The 15,886-nt window shown below is 58.5% G+C and overlaps 1 protein-coding gene and 1 long non-coding RNA gene across 5 annotated transcripts in view; one reads left to right on the top strand and one right to left on the bottom strand.

Annotated features, from left to right (window-relative positions):
* Positions 1 to 12,997, top strand: part of CACNA2D2 (calcium voltage-gated channel auxiliary subunit alpha2delta 2) — a 140,325-nt gene extending 127,328 nt beyond the window's left edge. Inside the window, exons 18-39 of one of the 4 annotated variants that reach the window (XM_030936261.1) lie at positions 1,048 to 1,122; positions 1,202 to 1,273; positions 1,356 to 1,427; positions 1,530 to 1,591; positions 2,450 to 2,526; positions 4,268 to 4,288; positions 6,951 to 7,011; positions 9,424 to 9,521; positions 9,751 to 9,841; positions 9,949 to 10,011; positions 10,156 to 10,259; positions 10,542 to 10,640; positions 10,732 to 10,820; positions 11,024 to 11,071; positions 11,311 to 11,382; positions 11,491 to 11,643; positions 11,791 to 11,843; positions 11,964 to 12,019; positions 12,166 to 12,292; positions 12,440 to 12,549; positions 12,647 to 12,729; positions 12,811 to 12,997. In XM_030936261.1, coding sequence (XP_030792121.1) covers positions 1,048 to 1,122; positions 1,202 to 1,273; positions 1,356 to 1,427; positions 1,530 to 1,591; positions 2,450 to 2,526; positions 4,268 to 4,288; positions 6,951 to 7,011; positions 9,424 to 9,521; positions 9,751 to 9,841; positions 9,949 to 10,011; positions 10,156 to 10,259; positions 10,542 to 10,640; positions 10,732 to 10,820; positions 11,024 to 11,071; positions 11,311 to 11,382; positions 11,491 to 11,643; positions 11,791 to 11,843; positions 11,964 to 12,019; positions 12,166 to 12,292; positions 12,440 to 12,549; positions 12,647 to 12,729; positions 12,811 to 12,951 — 1,827 coding nt within the window. In that variant the 3' untranslated portion in view covers positions 12,952 to 12,997. Of the gene's footprint in view, positions 1 to 1,047; positions 1,123 to 1,201; positions 1,274 to 1,355; positions 1,428 to 1,529; positions 1,592 to 2,449; positions 2,527 to 4,267; positions 4,289 to 6,950; positions 7,012 to 9,423; positions 9,522 to 9,750; positions 9,842 to 9,948; positions 10,012 to 10,155; positions 10,260 to 10,541; positions 10,641 to 10,731; positions 10,821 to 11,020; positions 11,072 to 11,310; positions 11,383 to 11,490; positions 11,644 to 11,790; positions 11,844 to 11,963; positions 12,020 to 12,165; positions 12,293 to 12,439; positions 12,550 to 12,639; positions 12,730 to 12,810 lie in introns of all 4 variants that reach the window. The other 3 variants (XM_030936299.1, XM_030936350.1, XM_030936391.1) reach the window with 3 other exon arrangements.
* On the bottom strand, positions 9,462 to 12,278 carry LOC115899171. Its single transcript, XR_004058867.1, has 3 exons — positions 11,713 to 12,278; positions 11,318 to 11,352; positions 9,462 to 9,857 (listed from the first exon to the last, which is right to left on the bottom strand). It is a non-coding gene; the product is annotated as an uncharacterized LOC115899171 (long non-coding RNA).
* Positions 12,998 to 15,886: the final 2,889 nt, after the last annotated feature.

Here is a 15,886-nt window from a genome sequence, read left to right on the forward strand (position 1 = left end):
CCCATCTCTCATTTGGTTGCACTGTTGTATTGTGAAAGCAGCCACAGACAAAACATAAACAAATGGGCATGGCTATGTTCCAATATAATTTTATTTGTGGATACTGATATTTGAATTTCAGATAATTTTCACATGTCACAAAATAGAATTTTTCCTTTGATGTTTTTTCTAACCATTTAAAAACAAAACCATTCTTAGCTCATGGCCATATAGTAATGGGCGGCAGGCCAGACTTGGCCCATGCACATAGGCAGGAGTGTCCCGGGCAGAAAGGAAAGGAGGGGATGGCATACATTGGAGGCAGAAGGAATTCTCTGGCCAAGGGCCCAAAGGTGAAAAACAATCATAAACCAGGGTAGGGGCAAGATGGCAGTGTGGCTGGCCCAGCGCCTGCGGTCAGGGAGTCTGCGTCTTCGCCTGTGGAATGGGGGAGAGGTGTGGTATGTACAACAGCATCATTAAGCCTGAGCCCCCTAAAGCCCCTGCTTGGCCCTGAGCGGGCAGGGGCTGTGGCAATTGGCCTCCAGGTACAGTAAGAAACTGACCGGGGGAGGTAAGGGCTAGGTCCAGGTCTCACTTACTCCTAATTCCCTTCACCTGGAAGGGAAGCCCCAGGTAGGATTCCCAAGGGTGTACTCATCGTGCTGCTCTCTCTTGACATGGGAACAAGGAGGAGGCACAAATCAGGGGCAGTAGTGGCTAGAGGACGGCCACAGGGGTACAGAAGCAGTAGCCCTGTGGGACCGGTGGAGGCAGAGAGGTCAGGCTGACTGACAGCTCATAAGAATCAGGGGAAGAGGATGAGGACTGCAGAGCGGCAGCCCACACGCCGGTTAGCCTTGGCAAGGGCAGGTGCATAAGGGGCAACCCACCTGCAGGCCTCGCTGAAGAGACAGACTTAGGGCCACATGGCATGGGGGACCCTTAGCCCAAGGCAGGCAAACAGCATCTCTCAGTGTGGTGGAAGACCAAAAAGGGAAGAACTCTGGAGCCCAGGGAACCCCAGCCCATCCCTGCAGACCCTGAGCCCCCAATCTGTGCCTCCAGCTTGGAGCCAACGGCTATGTGTTTGCCATTGACCTGAACGGCTACGTGTTGCTGCACCCCAATCTCAAGCCCCAGGTGAGCCAGATGGGTGACCTGGAGGGTGGGCATACCTTCCACAATGGGGACTTCTGACTCCCCGCCCTGCCTCCAACAGACCACCAACTTCCGGGAGCCTGTGACTCTGGACTTCCTAGATGCAGAGCTGGAGGATGAGAACAAGGAAGAGGTAAGGAGAGGAGGAGAAAAGGGGCGGGGGACAGAGCCGAGGAGTGTAGGGGCTCTGCCCTTCACATCTCTGGCCCTTCCAGATCCGTCGGAGCATGATTGATGGCAACAAGGGCCACAAGCAGATCAGAACGTTGGTCAAGTCCCTGGATGAGGTAAGGAGGCAGGGCTGGGGACCAGGGAGTCAGGGTGGGCACCCCCCTACCCCACTGCCCCTGCTTGCTAGCCCAAGTACCTGACCCAGCCTCCTCTCCCAGAGGTACATAGATGAGGTGACACGGAACTACACCTGGGTGCCCATAAGGAGCACTAACTACAGGTAAGTGAGGCCAGGGCTGGGCGGGCAGAGAGGGTGGGGCGGTCCCAGAATCTGAGCCCAGCTGCCCCCTCCCTCTCCCATTGTGACCACCATCCCAGTGGGGGACCAGTGGCCAGGGCTGCTCACTACTCACCCTGGGATGCTTAGTCTGCCAAGAGACTCCCTGGCCTTTAAGGAACAAGCAGCAGGTCTGAGAGCACAGGACGGTCATCCAAAGTCTCCTCATCACTACAGCCATCTGCTCCCAGGATACTGCCCTTGGCAGGTTCACTGCCTGCTCTCAGCCTGCCTCACAGCCTCAGGGCGGAGCAGGTCCCTTGTGTGTCAGGCTGGGTTGGTGCAGGCTGACTTCTGCGTGCTCCACACAGCTAGTCCATCCCGAAATGCCGGGGCATCCTTACAGCCCATGCCAGCCCACAACTGCCACCCCTCACCCCCCGCCATATCTGCGCCAGCCCTGCTTTCCACTGGCTTTGAGTATCTGGGGGCTGATGACCCCACTCCCACAGCAGCACTGGCACTGTAGCCAGCTCACGGCAGCATCTGCCCCTTGTGGGTCAGAGGGAGGCTGGCTGGGCAGAGGGCTGTTGTGAGAGGCTGCTGGGAGGGGAGATGGTGTGCGGATTTGCTTTGGGGCTGGTTGCCTGGTGGCCTCCAGGAGAGTTTGAGGAGTGGAGAGCCTCCAGGGTGCCGGCCCCTAGACCATGAACCTCCCGCAGCTAAGCAGGGAGAGGAGCCCCTGGTGGTGGGAGGAGGGGATGCCGCAGCTGGGACCTCTGCCCAACTCCAAGGCCATGAAGAGGGGGTGCCAGTGTGGCCCGCCTCCCCCAGCCGTGACCCGCGCTTCTCCCCCCTCAGCCTGGGGCTGGTGCTCCCGCCCTACAGCACCTTCTACCTCCAAGCCAATCTCAGTGACCAGATCCTGCAGGTCAAGTGTAAGTGGCCCGGCCCCTGCCTGCGCCCTGCACCCTGCCTCTGCCCCACACCCCGGCCAGCCCCAGGCAGCACAGCCAGCGCCACTTGCCGGCGAGGCAGTCCCTCCTGCCCAGTCTGCCCACCCTCAGGTGCCCGCAGGCTGGGGCACCTTGAAAGTCTGTGGAAATCTGCATGCTTGCCTTTTCTCAGATTCGGTTCCAGGCCATTCTTTCATGGTTTCTGTTGAGGTTGCTGTTTTTGGTTTCTCCTACTCCGTGTCTTCCCTTCTTAGCCTGACTGCCCCACACACTCCTGGGGGCTGCATTCTTGGAAGACACCCCCTCCCCTTACCTTCCCCCTTTCCCCTCCCCTCCCCTTCCCCCTTTCCCCTCCCCTCCCCTTCCCCCTTTCCCCTCCCCTCCCCTTCCCCCTTTCCCCTCCCCTCCCCTTACCCCTTTCCCCTCCCCTCCCCTTCCCCCTCTCCCTTTCACCCTCCCCCTCCCCTCCCTTTCACCCTCCCCCTTCCCTCCCTTTCACCCTCCCCCTTCCCTCCCCTTTCTCCTCCCCCCTCCTCCTCCCCTCCCTCTCCCCTCCCCTTCCCCTTTTTCCCCTCCCCTCCCCTTACTCCACCCTCTCCCCCCTCCCCCCACCTTCCCCCTCCCCTTATCTTCCCCCGCCTCTTTCCTCCCCCCACTTCCTCTCCCTCCCCTTCACCTCCTCCCCCTCCCCTCAATTCCTTCCTTCTTCCCCTTACCTTCCCCCCTCCCTTTCTCCCCCTCCTTTCCTCCCCTTCTCCTCCCCCTCTTTCCCCTCCCCTTCCTCCCATCCTTCCCCTCCTCCCTCCTCCCTCCTTTTCCCCTTCTCTCCCCTCTTTCTCCCTCCCCTCCCCTCTTCCTCTTCCTGTTCAGCTCTCTCCCTCTATAGTGCCCCCTTCCCATGGTCCCTCTCTCTCTCTCTCTCTGCCCCCTCCTCTCCATTCTTTCCTCATCCATCCTCACCCAGTTCCCACTTACCCTCTCATCCCCCTCCTCTCACCTCCTACCTCTCTCCCCTCTGCATCCAACCTCCCTCCCTTACGTGCTGTCCTCTCTTCTTCCCTGTCTCCCTCCTTCTCTTCTCCCTGCATCTCCTCTATCTCCCTTTTTCTCCTGCTTACCTCCTCTCTTTCTCTCTCCCACTCTCCCTCCCTCCCACTCTCCCCACCCCAGCACCCCACCTTCCTCTCTCCCACAGTCCCACTCCCCACACTCCCTCTGCTCTGCCTCCTGGCTCCCTCCTCACCTTCTTTCCTCCCTCCTTCATTCCCCATCCCCCTTCCTCTCTCCCCCTCCCCACTTTCTCCCTGGCCCCCCTCCTTCCTCCCCTGCCTCTCCCAGTCCTCTGCCTGTGGCTCACCCCTGCATGCCCTGCTCATCCTGGGCCTCTCCTGAGAGAGTCTCTAGAGCCTGTGGCCCTGCCTGCCCACCATGCCCGAGGCCACTGGGAGGGAGGCTGGGGCTCTGGCCCCACTGCGCGCCCCCCACCTGCCTGGCCGACTGGGGGCTCATCTCCTTTGAGTTTTCTTGCTCTCTCTTTCTCTCTCATGTCGTTTTTTGCAAGAAGTTTCCTTTCGATATGATGATGAGACACAATATTTTCATTCAAACAGCCATTGAATAAAATATTGTTTGTGCCCCTCCCCTTTCCCTCCCCCTTTTCGTTTGTTTTTGTGTTTGTGTTGTTTTTGTTTTCCTCGCTTTCTCTCTTGGTGGACTGTCCCAGTGCCAATCAGCAAACTGAAGGGCAAGTATATTCAGAACCAGTGCACCCTCCTCTCCCCACCCCTCCCACCCTCACGCCCCTGCTTGCCCCCCTCCCTGCCCAGGACCAGCCAAACCCCTGCTCTCCAGGGCTCCCTCCCAGCATCCCCCTGGCTCCTCTAGTTCTTGCCTTTCCTCTGATTCCTTAGCCCCATGAGAGCCAGTGGCCTGTGCCTCTGGCCCTGCCTGCAGGATGTTCTCCAGCGTGTTCTCAGGGCCCACACCCTTTCCTTGGACCCCTCACTCTCTCTGGGAAGGCCCCTGCCTCCCCCACCTTCTCTGTCCCTCCAAGACAACTCAACAGTAGGGACAGCCTGGATGCTTCTCCACCACCTCCCACTCAGCAGGGCAGGAGGCCTGAGATGCAGGGGGTAGATCAGCCCCTAGTGGGGCTCATGTGAAGCTGTGGGAAAGGGCCAGCCCACAAGGCCTACTCTGAGGAAGCTCTCCCTCCTCTGATCTCTGGCAGTAGCTCCAGAAGCTGGCAGTCCTCCAAGAAGGGAGACAGAAGGCTCGGAAGCCTCACGCCCTGATGCTGGGGCCAAAGGGCAGCATAGGGCAGGCACCTAGGCCACTGAAGAGCAGGGCTGACCTGCGCCTCCTGGGCACTGACGTAGGTGCTGACGCGCCATGTCCCACCAGCCCGCTGCTCCCAGAGGCTTTGCTAAGCCCTGGGGTGGCATGGCAGTATGGAAAAGCTGTTTCTCTGGGGGAAATAAAGCCAGCTTTGGGGACCAGGGGCCTGGACAGGGATGGAATGGGATCTGTCTAGACTCCAAGAGCCAGCAAAGGCGTTTGGAGGAAATCAGGCTGGGTATGAAAGGAAAGGTTCTGGCACACTGGGGTGCCTAAGCCAAGAAGACTTCTAGAAGGGTGGGTAGTGAACAGTAGTGAACCGCTAGACCATGGCAGAGAGTAAGGGGAGTGAGAGAGGACAGCATTACAAAGGTCTCAGAGAACCACCTCTCCCAGGGAACCCCTGGGCAGATGGGGCATGGAGAGCCACAAGGGGATGTCCCCATGACCTGGAAGCAGGGGCACCCAAGAAGCCCAGGAGCAAAGGGGATAAAGGAGCCAGAACCACCTCCGATGGCCTGGGCGGGGGTGGGGGACGTGCCCTACTCCCACTGGCTTGAGTTGTCTTTTTCTCCCCACCCTACCACATCCCAACCAGTGACCCCAGAAATGCAGGGCCCTGGTAACAATGACAACATAGCATAGTCCCCTTCCCTGCTCATTCGCCCTCCTTTTTCTTTTTCCTCCTCCTCCTCTTCCCCCTAACCCCTTCCCCATCGGCTTGTGTCCAAACCCTGCCTCACAGTCCTATCAGAAGGAACAGTCCAACCAGTGACTGCCCAGCCCCTCCAAGCACCCCAAGTGCCCCCTCCCCAGAATCTTGCAGTGCATTGTGGGAGTATTTGAGAGCAGGGACAATCCCTCTTCTATACAAATAAAGCTCTGGGAGCAAAAGAGAGCTCAGAAGTGGAGACAGGCTAAGAAGGTGGACCACCCACAGTGAGGCCAAGAGCAGAGGGACCCCTCCCAGGTGCAGACCAGCAAGGTGGCCAGTCCAGCTGGGCAGGGAAAGGCCATAGAGGAGCCCCAGCGGCCACATCCTCAGGTTCACTCTCAAACCCATACAGAGATAGTCACACTCGGGCACGCACACACACACTCAATGCATGCATGCTCACTCACACACACATGCACAGCTCATAAGCCCAGGGCACAGGCCCAATTGGGGATACCTCAACAGCAGCCCTATGCCCTCTCTGGAGCCCTAGCATCCCCCATGGCTGCCTGGAGCCCAGACAAGTTTTAGTAAGGATGGAGACCCAGCCCGTCTCCACGCCCTCAGCCAAGGGAAGCAGGTACACAGGTTCCAGCATCACTCCTTCCAGCTCCCCAGACTTTCTTCCCACACTGTGGGAACAGTCCCTGGCACTTTAAGGGTCTCCCTTCACCTCCTGGCCCAGGGAGGACCACTAGCCCCCCCACAATGCACTGCAGCGTACCCTCAGCTGTCCCCGCCCGTCTCTGGTTGGACTGTTTGTGCCCGTGAGAAACCCCCTCGGTTTGGCCATGTTGATGCCTGACACACAACAAAAGCAAGACCTACCAAAACGCAAACAGCTGCAGCAAAGAAAGAGAGATAAAAATCCGCAGCCAAAAGCCAATTCCCTTCCTCAAAGTCTCTTTGGAGGCGAAGGAAGCTCAGCATGCGGTTTTTTCCATTATGGATGTGATAAGAGCGAGACTGGCGCCTCCCCCAGACCATGCATATATATAGCAGTGTGTGTATATATATGTGTGTGTGTGTGTCCGTGTATATGTGCTATACAGCCGTATGGAAGCATATACAGCCACGCCAAGGGACTCACTGCCAACAGAGGACCAGGCCCGGGCAACATATTGGCTATAACTGCCCTCCTCCTGCGATGCTGTAGTCTCCACAGGCCCTCTACCCTCCCTGCCCGTCCCTTCTCTTTGGCTCCTGGACATGGAAATGGCGGGTTTCCTCTTTGCTGGTGTCTCCCCCTCCCTCCAGCCCCCCTCTCCCCTGTCCTTCCAGCCCCGTCAGCTCTGAGCCCCCCGGCCTCCCACCTCCCCAGCCCCCGCCGGATAACCCCCCGTTTCTGTTGCAGATTTTGAGTTCCTGCTCCCCAGCAGCTTTGAGTCTGAAGGACATGTTTTCATTGCTCCCAGGTAGCTTGCGTGTGGCCTTGCTGAGGTGTCCTCCCCTACCCTGACTGCCCCGGCCCCACCTCCTGCACTGCTGCCTGGAGCTCTGTGTGACTGTGTTCTGTGCAGTGTCATCCCCCGGCCCCCATACATTGCCCGGTATGCACGGCTGTGTGCATACCCAGGCCATGTACCGCACCAGGCAGCAGTGGCCGGCGGCCTCACGGCCCTAGCTCCCACCAAGCCGGGGCAAGAAGGCTCCAGACTCATCTGCTGACTTTCTCTGCCCTCCCAGGCAACCAGGCAGGAGCCCTTCCCACCCTGGGGTGGCTGTCTGCGGCACGCCCACCCCTTGCCAGGCAACTGCTGCTCTGGTTTGTGGTGTCCTGCCCATCCCCCCAACCCCACACCCCATCGTTGTCCTGTGTCAGTCGGTGTTCATGTGGGTCTGGGGGCCGAGCCAGCCAGAGCCCCTGTCGGCAGTGCCAGGTCTAGAAGTGGTACTTCACTTGGGGGATTGGGGGAGGAGGGCAGGGGCTTTAAGGAGCTGCTTCAGCAGATGAGGAGTCAGGGCCCAGAGCAGGCCCAGGCCTGGACCATGCAGGAGTGCACGCTCAATGTGCACATACACGTTCTCATGCACACACCCTCTGCCTTTGGCCCACATCTGGGGAGGCCGGGTCCCCTGGGTGCTGAAGCCCTTCCATGACCCAGCTTGGGATGAGGGCAGGTGGGTGGATGCAGCTGATAGAGACCCCAGGGGCACTGGAAGGCAGCACACGGGGGCTCTGGACATGCCTCACCTTTGTGTGTGCACGTATGTGCATGCACCCAGTTTCTCTGTGATTCTTTGTAGTAATGTGTGTATTTGTGAGTCACCATGTACGTATGTAAGAGTCTGAGCATAAATGTGGGGGTGGCTCTGTGCGTTAGTGAATGTGGGAAGGTGTGAAAAAGCCTGTGTGGCCCACGTGACCCCAAGAAAGCTCTCTTGAGGGCAGGGACCCTATTTGTTTTTGTCATTTCTGTGTCTGTGGCTTGGGAGAGCTCAATAAATATGTGGAGGGTGAGTGAATGAAGTACCCCACAAATGTGAATGTGCATACTGTGTGTACAGTAGAGTCTGCAAGTGACTTGATGTATCTCAAGCACAGTCGTGTGGGTGTCACCCTGGGTGTGTCCAGTGTGGCCTCTAGGCACAGAGGTGCAGGCTGTACACTGCACAAAAGCCCTGGGGGCCAAGGAGTGAGTGGGGCCTGAGACCCAGTTCCACGTGCCCTTACCAAGCCACGAGCCCTACCACAGCCTGGGAAAGTGGCACATGTTCAAAAACTCCATAGTTAGTGCCATATAGGACAACGAAGCGGTCCCTGGTGGCAGAGGTATGAATGAGGGGTCAGGCGAGAGAGAGAGCTCCACCTATCAGAGTAGAGGGATTGCTCCCAAGACTTCCCAGGCAGCAAGCCCAAGCAGACCCCCCTCACGCCCCACAGCCCCATGTTCTCTAGACCCAGAGCCTGAATGCAGTGAGGGTCTTGAGGGGAGGAGCATTCTAGGCAGAGGGAACAGCCAGTCTGAGGACCCACATGTTCCCACTGACTTCCTGACACCCTCTGTGCTGTGATGAAAAAAGCGAGTATTGGGCCGGGCGCGGTGGCTCAAGCCTGTAATCCCAGCACTTTGGGAGGCCGAGACGGGCGGATCACGAGGTCAGGAGATCGAGACCATCCTGGCTAACACGGTGAAACCCCGTCTCTACTAAAAATACAAAAACTAGCCGGGCGAAGTGGCGGGCGCCTGTAGTCCCAGCTACTCGGGAGGCTGAGGCAGGAGAATGGCGTAAACTCGGGAGGCGGAGCTTGCAGTGAGCTGAGATCTGGCCACTGCACTCCAGTCCGGGCGACAGAGCGAGACTCCGCCTCAAAAAAAAAAAAAAAAAAAAAAAAAAAAAAGAAAAAAGCGAGTATCAGAGAGCGTGAGTGAGTTACTTAAAGGCACACAGCCAGGAAGAGGCAGGGTGGGGTCTTAGGCTGACAAAAAGCCAGTGTTTGTACCCGGGTCCCACCTGGTGCCCATGGGAATGCTCTAGGGCATACAGGTGGATGAGCTGGCCGCCAGGCATTTCCTGGGGCTTCCCAGGCGCACTATCTGGGTCCAGCTACACTGGAGAGATGGGAGGCTCTGTAGAGCCATGCCCAGGAGAAAGAAGCTGCCTGAATGGAGGAAGTAGACCCTCATTCTTGTGTCAGCTCTGCCCCGACTCAGACCCCAGCAGCCTGCCAGGCATGTAGCAGCTGCAGCCAGGAAGAACCCACGTGCCCCTCCCTGAGGCCTGGGCTTCTCAGTGAATGGCCAGGTGGGCCTGTTGGGAAGCCTTGACCCCATTGCCCTGTCCAGCCCCCTAAGCCCACTCTTCTTGCCCCTCCCCATCCCTAGAGAGTACTGCAAGGACCTGAATGCTTCAGACAACAACACCGAGTTCCTGAAAAACTTTATTGAGCTCATGGAGAAAGTGACTCCAGACTCCAAGCAGTGTGAGTGTCTAGCAGAGCAGCTGGCTCTGGGCAGTGCCCAGGCAGCATGGGGCCAGCCCAGAGGAACCCAGAGGCCGGGGAGGTGTGGAAATAAGCAGGCACAAGCTAAGGGCTGGGCCTCGGCCAGGTCATGGAGGAGGCTCCTGGTGCAGTCTTGAGGGTGGGGGCGAGAGTGGACAGGGAGCTGCAAGAAGACACCCCCACCCCCAGCCCTCCCCTCCTGTTCCAGGCAACAACTTCCTTCTGCACAACCTGATCTTGGACACGGGCATCACGCAGCAGCTGGTAGAGCGTGTGTGGAGGGACCAGGATCTCAACACGTAGGCATCACCCAGCCTGTGGGGGCAGAAGGCTGGGATGGGCCCGGAGGCCCTGGCCTTGCCCAGCAGAAGGCAGGCCTGTGACCCCACCCCCCTGTCACCCCCAGGTACAGCCTACTGGCCGTGTTCGCTGCCACAGACGGTGGCATCACCCGAGTCTTCCCCAACAAGTAAGTGACCTATCCCACTACCCAAACCCTGCCCCTGCCAGGGAGCCTGCATCTGTTCTGCCCAGAGGCCTCCTTGCACCTGTGGAGACCACTGTCCCCGACGAGCCACCCCTTACCTACCAATCTGCCTCTTGGGTGCTCCAGGGCAGCTGAGGACTGGACAGAGAACCCTGAGCCCTTCAATGCCAGCTTCTACCGCCGCAGCCTGGATAACCATGGTTATGTCTTCAAGCCCCCACACCAGGATGGTGAGTGTCCCCCCAGTGTGCCCAGTAGCAGGCAGGGAGCCTCAGCTTCCCTGTCTGCTCAGAGAACTGGGCTCTGCTCTCTGAGGCCCCTCTCCAACACAAGGCTGCCTGAGGGCAGGGCAGATGTGAAGAGAGGGATAGACTGTGCCAAACACTGTCCTGAGTGCTGGGTGCTTGGGCTGGAGTCATCCCTGGATTGCACTCCTGGGTTTGTAGGACCCAGCATAGAGTGGTCAGTGTGGCTGCCAGACCCCACTCCTGACTTCCCCACCCAACCCCCAGCCCTGTTGAGGCCTCTGGAGCTGGAGAATGACACCGTGGGCATCCTCGTCAGCACAGCTGTGGAGCTCAGCCTAGGCAGGCGCACACTGAGGCCAGCAGGTGAATGCTTGGGACAGAGGCGGGGAAACAGGCAATGGATAGGGTACTGCCTGGGCAGGTAGCACTGATGGTCCCTTGCTCTCCCCCAAAGTGGTGGGCGTCAAGCTGGACCTAGAAGCTTGGGCTGAGAAGTTCAAGGTGCTAGCCAGCAACCGTACCCACCAAGACCAGCCTCAGCAGGTATTTGGGCAGGGGCGGGAGCAGTAACCCAGCAGTGCCCTTCCTGGAGTCCCCTGGAACTCCTACCAACCCTCCGCTCTGGTTCCAACACCTACACGGAGGCAGAGGCAGCTGCAGATGGCCTGGGGAACAGGATGTATGAAAGGTGATGGGAGGGAGGAAAACTGGTGGGTGACTTATGGTCCTCACTCTCTGCCCAGCAGTGCGGCCCCAACAGCCACTGTGAGATGGACTGCGAGGTTAACAATGAGGTGTGTGTGCCCTGAACCTACTCTGGACCCTAGCTTATCCCACTTCCAGACTTCCTAGTCCCAGCTGCGACTCCCAGCACATCCCTTGGCCTGTGGGTCTCAACATCGCCACCCTGACTTCACAGCCTTTCCAGGACTGGGGGAGTGATGCCTCCCAACTCTGAACCACTGGACTGCCTGGGGTGGAAGGTCTGGGGCCCAGCCCCTCTCCATTTTCCTCCCCATTCCCTACCTCTTAGGACTTACTCTGTGTCCTCATTGATGATGGAGGATTCCTGGTGCTGTCCAACCAGAACCATCAGTGGGACCAGGTGAGGATCAGGAAGAGCGTGGAAGAAGAGAGTAGGGATTTGAGCCTTGCCTTCTAGGGGTGTAGCACTGCCAGCCCTGTGACCATGGCTTTCTCCTGGCATTCTCAGGTGGGCAGGTTCTTCAGTGAGGTGGATGCCAACCTGATGCTGGCACTCTACAATAACTCCTTCTACACCCGCAAGGAGTCCTATGACTATCAGGCAGCCTGTGCCCCTCAGCCCCCTGGCAACCTGGGTGCTGCACCCCGGGGTGTCTTTGTGGTGAGTCCCCAGAGATGCCTGGACTGGAGATGGGGGGACTGGGAGACCTGCCCACAGATGACCCCCTACCTCTGACATTTGATAGAGCTGGGGGTGACCTAGGGCGAGGGGCAGCAGTGGCAGTCCACGACCCTCTCTCCACTGCAGCCCACCGTTGCAGACTTCCTTAACCTGGCCTGGTGGACCTCTGCTGCCGCCTGGTGAGTCCTGAGCGGGAGGTGGGTAGAGAAGTGTTCCCTGGTCAGTAGGGCTCGGAAGAGAAGTAGGGCACGGCATCGTTCTCTGCTGACCACCTGCACTCGCCTCTCCGTGCCCTGCAGGTCCCTGTTCCAGCAGCTTCTCTACGGTCTCATCTACCACAGTTGGTTCCAAGCAGGTAAGTAGGGCTTTGGAGGCGCCTCAAGTCCGGTCCCCAGTCTGGGCAAAGACGACTCCAAGGGGAGGGTGGGGCCTACGACTGAGGGAGGACGGAGACCTTGCCCGGGTCTGTGGGCGGAGCTGAGGCGCTCTGGGCCCTCGCAGACCCCGCGGAGGCCGAGGGGAGCCCCGAGACGCGCGAGAGCAGCTGCGTCATGAAACAGACCCAGTACTACTTCGGCTCAGTAAACGCCTCCTACAACGCCATCATCGACTGCGGAAACTGCTCCAGGTGCGGCAGTGGGGCGGGACCAAAGGCCAAGGGCGGAGCCTGTGAATGCGGCGAGACGCTCGGGAGGATGGAAGGAGCGGGGCCGCAGTACGGCGGCGGGTCAGTGGCGGGGCAAGCTCAACGCCCGCCTTTCCTGGCTGCCCGCAGGCTGTTTCACGCGCAGAGACTGACCAACACCAACCTTCTCTTCGTGGTGGCCGAGAAGCCGCTGTGCAGCCAGTGCGAGGCTGGCCGGCTGCTGCAGAAGGAGACGCACTGTATCCTGCCCCCGCCCTCCCCGTCGCCCGCTCCCCTTATGCCCCGCGCGCCCTCTCCCTGCCGCCGCCGCCTCCTTGACTCCCCACCCATGCCCAGCGGACGGCCCGGAGCAGTGTGAGCTAGTGCAGAGACCGCGATACCGGAGAGGCCCGCACATCTGCTTCGACTACAACGCGACGGTGAGGAGAGGGGGCGGTGGACCCGAAGTCCCTCGGCCTTGCGCGCGCCCAGGCCGACCAGCTCCTTGTCTCTCCCTGCAGGAAGATACCTCAGACTGTGGCCGTGGGGCCTCCTTCCCGCCGTCGCTGGGCGTCCTGGTCTCCCTGCAGCTGCTGCTCCTCCTGGGCCTGCCGCCCCGGCCGCAGCCTCAAGTCCGCATCCACGCCTCTCGCCGCCTCTGAGAGCCCCACCCCATCCCACCCCACCCCACCCCATCCCACCCCACCCCACCTCACCCCACCCCACCCCACCTGACTTCTTCGCCTTTCCCACCCTCCTGCCCTACACTCCCCTCCTTAGGGCCTCGTCCCTCCCTCACTGAAGGACCTGAGCTGGCCAGGCCCTGAGAGTGGTCTGCGCCTTGGGATGGGGGAGTCCCAAAGCCGGATGCCGCAGGTCTTTGGCACCCAAATCACGTCTCACCTCTGATCTGTTCAAGTGTCCCCAGACCCTTCTTCCCTGCTGGGCTACCCCCCAGTGGGATGGGACAGGGAGGCCACACGCACTGGTGCCAAAACCAGGCCTCTGCTGCTGCCCGGCCTAGAGGCTCCTTATGTGTGGGGGGGACCCTGCCTCAGCTGGACTCCTGACCCGGCCTCTCTGCCCCACTCAAGCCCAAACTTGGTTTCTGTGAGAATAGTGGAGGAAGGTGAGATGGCCAGTTTGAAGCCTGTGCCTCTCAGCTTAAATCCTAGCAGGAGAGAGGCTCTGGGGCAGCCCCCATGGGCTCCTCCCCCTTTCAGGCCTACAGCCACATCCCCAAGCCGACTGGGTGTCAGGATAGTCAGTGATACCAGTTTAGACACTACCCTATATACACCTGGAACCTTGAGGACGGAAACTGGACTCAGACATACCCCACTGGGCACACGCACAAACACACACACTATGGGGTGGGGTGGGGTGGGGCTTACAAAGCCTTACACAGGGCGAGGGGTTGGTGGGAGGGTTGGCACCTGCACACTCCATCTCCTGCTTACCACCTGCCTCTAATCTGAGCTGCAGCCTGGCTGGTCCTCCCATCTCTAAAGCTGAATGTCAAACAGTGCCAAATGCTGGGGCAGGGGGTGAAGAATCCTCTGTCCCACCCCTAACCACCAGTGTCCTCCAAGTGTCCCTCACCTCTCCAGGTGCGCATTGTAACCATTTCTCACTAGTGTCAGGCCCTCAGTGGGACCACATGCCACTGCCTGCACCTTTCGGCAGAGGAACCCCCACCAGACATCACCCTTTGCCTTAGCAGGGGTGACTTGGTCTCTACTGGCTGGGCCATCCTTCCCCCAATCTGGCCCTTACACACTCAGGCCAGTGCCCACTCCCTATCTCCCTCCCACTTCCACAAAGACACTTCCTGCTCATAGGAGGGCAAACTGCCCCTCCCCTGCTGAACACACATACACACACGCTCTGTGCACACACAGAGGTGGGGCCTGGGCACAGCTCTTCATTCATTCTGGTCATTTCCCCCAAAGGCATCCCAGCCTGGGGGCCAGTGGGGAACTGAGGGCAAGGGGATGTAGTGATGGGGCTCAGATGGACTGGGAGGAGGGGGGAGGGTGATGCATTAATTAATGGCTTCGTTAATTAATGCCATGTTGCTTGTCGCTTTCTCAGTGTGTGTGTATGGTCCATGCCCACTGCCGGTGCCAGGGTAGGTGTCCATGTGCACCTGGCCTGGATGCCAGCTGTGTCCTTCAGGGGCGTGCGTGTAACTGTAGTGTAGTCAGGTGCTCAATGGAGACTATAAAAATAAACATATACAGAAAAATATATATTTTAAGTTTAAAAAACAGAAAAACAGACAAAACAATCCCCATCAGGTAGCTGTCTAACCCCCAGCTGGGTCTAATCCTTCTCATTACCCACCCGACCTGGCTGCCCCTCACCTTGGGTTGGGGGAATGGGGGGCCATTTCCTTTTCTCTGCCCTTTTTATGTTGTTCTATTTTGTACAGACAAGTCGGAAAAACAACAGCGACAAAAAAGAAACTTTGTAAAATACCGTGTGTGTGATTCCTTGTAAAATATTTTCAAATGGTTTATTACAGAAGATCAGTTATTAAATGATGTTCATATTTTCACTTCAAATGGTTCCCATCCACTGTATCAGCCTGGGGGTGAGGACTGGGTAGCTATGAAGACAGTTGGCCAAGACCTCAGAGTCTCAGTGCTCTGCTGGGGGTCAAAACCATGGTAGCCCAGGTCCCTGGCAACCACATGGCATGATACTTGCTTCCACCAGTTAACAGGTGCCAGGCCCTTGACATACTTTGTCTCATATCATCTCAAAAAGCTGTCTTTTAAGGACAAGCCAAACAGGCTGGGTGCGGTGGCTCACGCCTGTAATCCCAGCACTTTGGGAGGCCGAGGCGGGCAGATCACTTGAAGTCAGGAGGTCGAGACCAGCCTGGCCAACATGGTGAAACCCCGTCTCTACTAAAAATACAAAAAAATTAGCCAGGCATGGTGTAATCCCAGCTACTTGGGAGGCTGAGGCAGGATAATTGCTTGTCCCCAAGAGGCGGAGGTTGCAGTGAGCCAAGATTGTGCCACCGCACCCCAGCCTGGGCAACGGAGCGAGACTCTGTCTCAGAAAAACAAAACAAAACAAAACAAAACAAACACCCTCCCAGAGCCTGAAAGCCAGGACCCTGGAGGGAAGAAAACAGATCAGGGATGCTGGTTTAGTGGGGAGGTGAATCTGGTGGTCTGGTCAGACCACCAGGGCCTGACAGGTCCTCTGCCTGGAGCTATGAGTGAGCACCCAGCCAATGTCCCTACCGGGCACTGGAGGACCCAGTCCTGTTATTCCAAGAAGCCGTAACCACAAGCGCAGCAACGGCTCCCTCCTGGCCCAGAGGAGCTTGAGGCCACAGCTGCTTAAACTGGAGCCATAGGCCAAACTTCATTTTTGTGAATCCGCTCAAGCTTAGGCCCAAATTCATTTTCACCCTGGTCAGTGTGACCTTCGCAATCTTCCCATGTGGAGAGAATTATAACCTGTAACCACCAGAGCACATGTGTCCCTGCCTTCCCACCGCAGTGCTCTCTCTCCTCCCAACACTCTGCTCACTCCGCACTCACCTGGCTGAGTCCTCACCACAATCTCTGGGGTGGG

The sequence above is a fragment of the Rhinopithecus roxellana genome, chromosome 1, assembly GCF_007565055.1.
Source record: "Rhinopithecus roxellana isolate Shanxi Qingling chromosome 1, ASM756505v1, whole genome shotgun sequence".
NCBI classification, from domain to species: Eukaryota; Metazoa; Chordata; class Mammalia; order Primates; family Cercopithecidae; genus Rhinopithecus; species Rhinopithecus roxellana.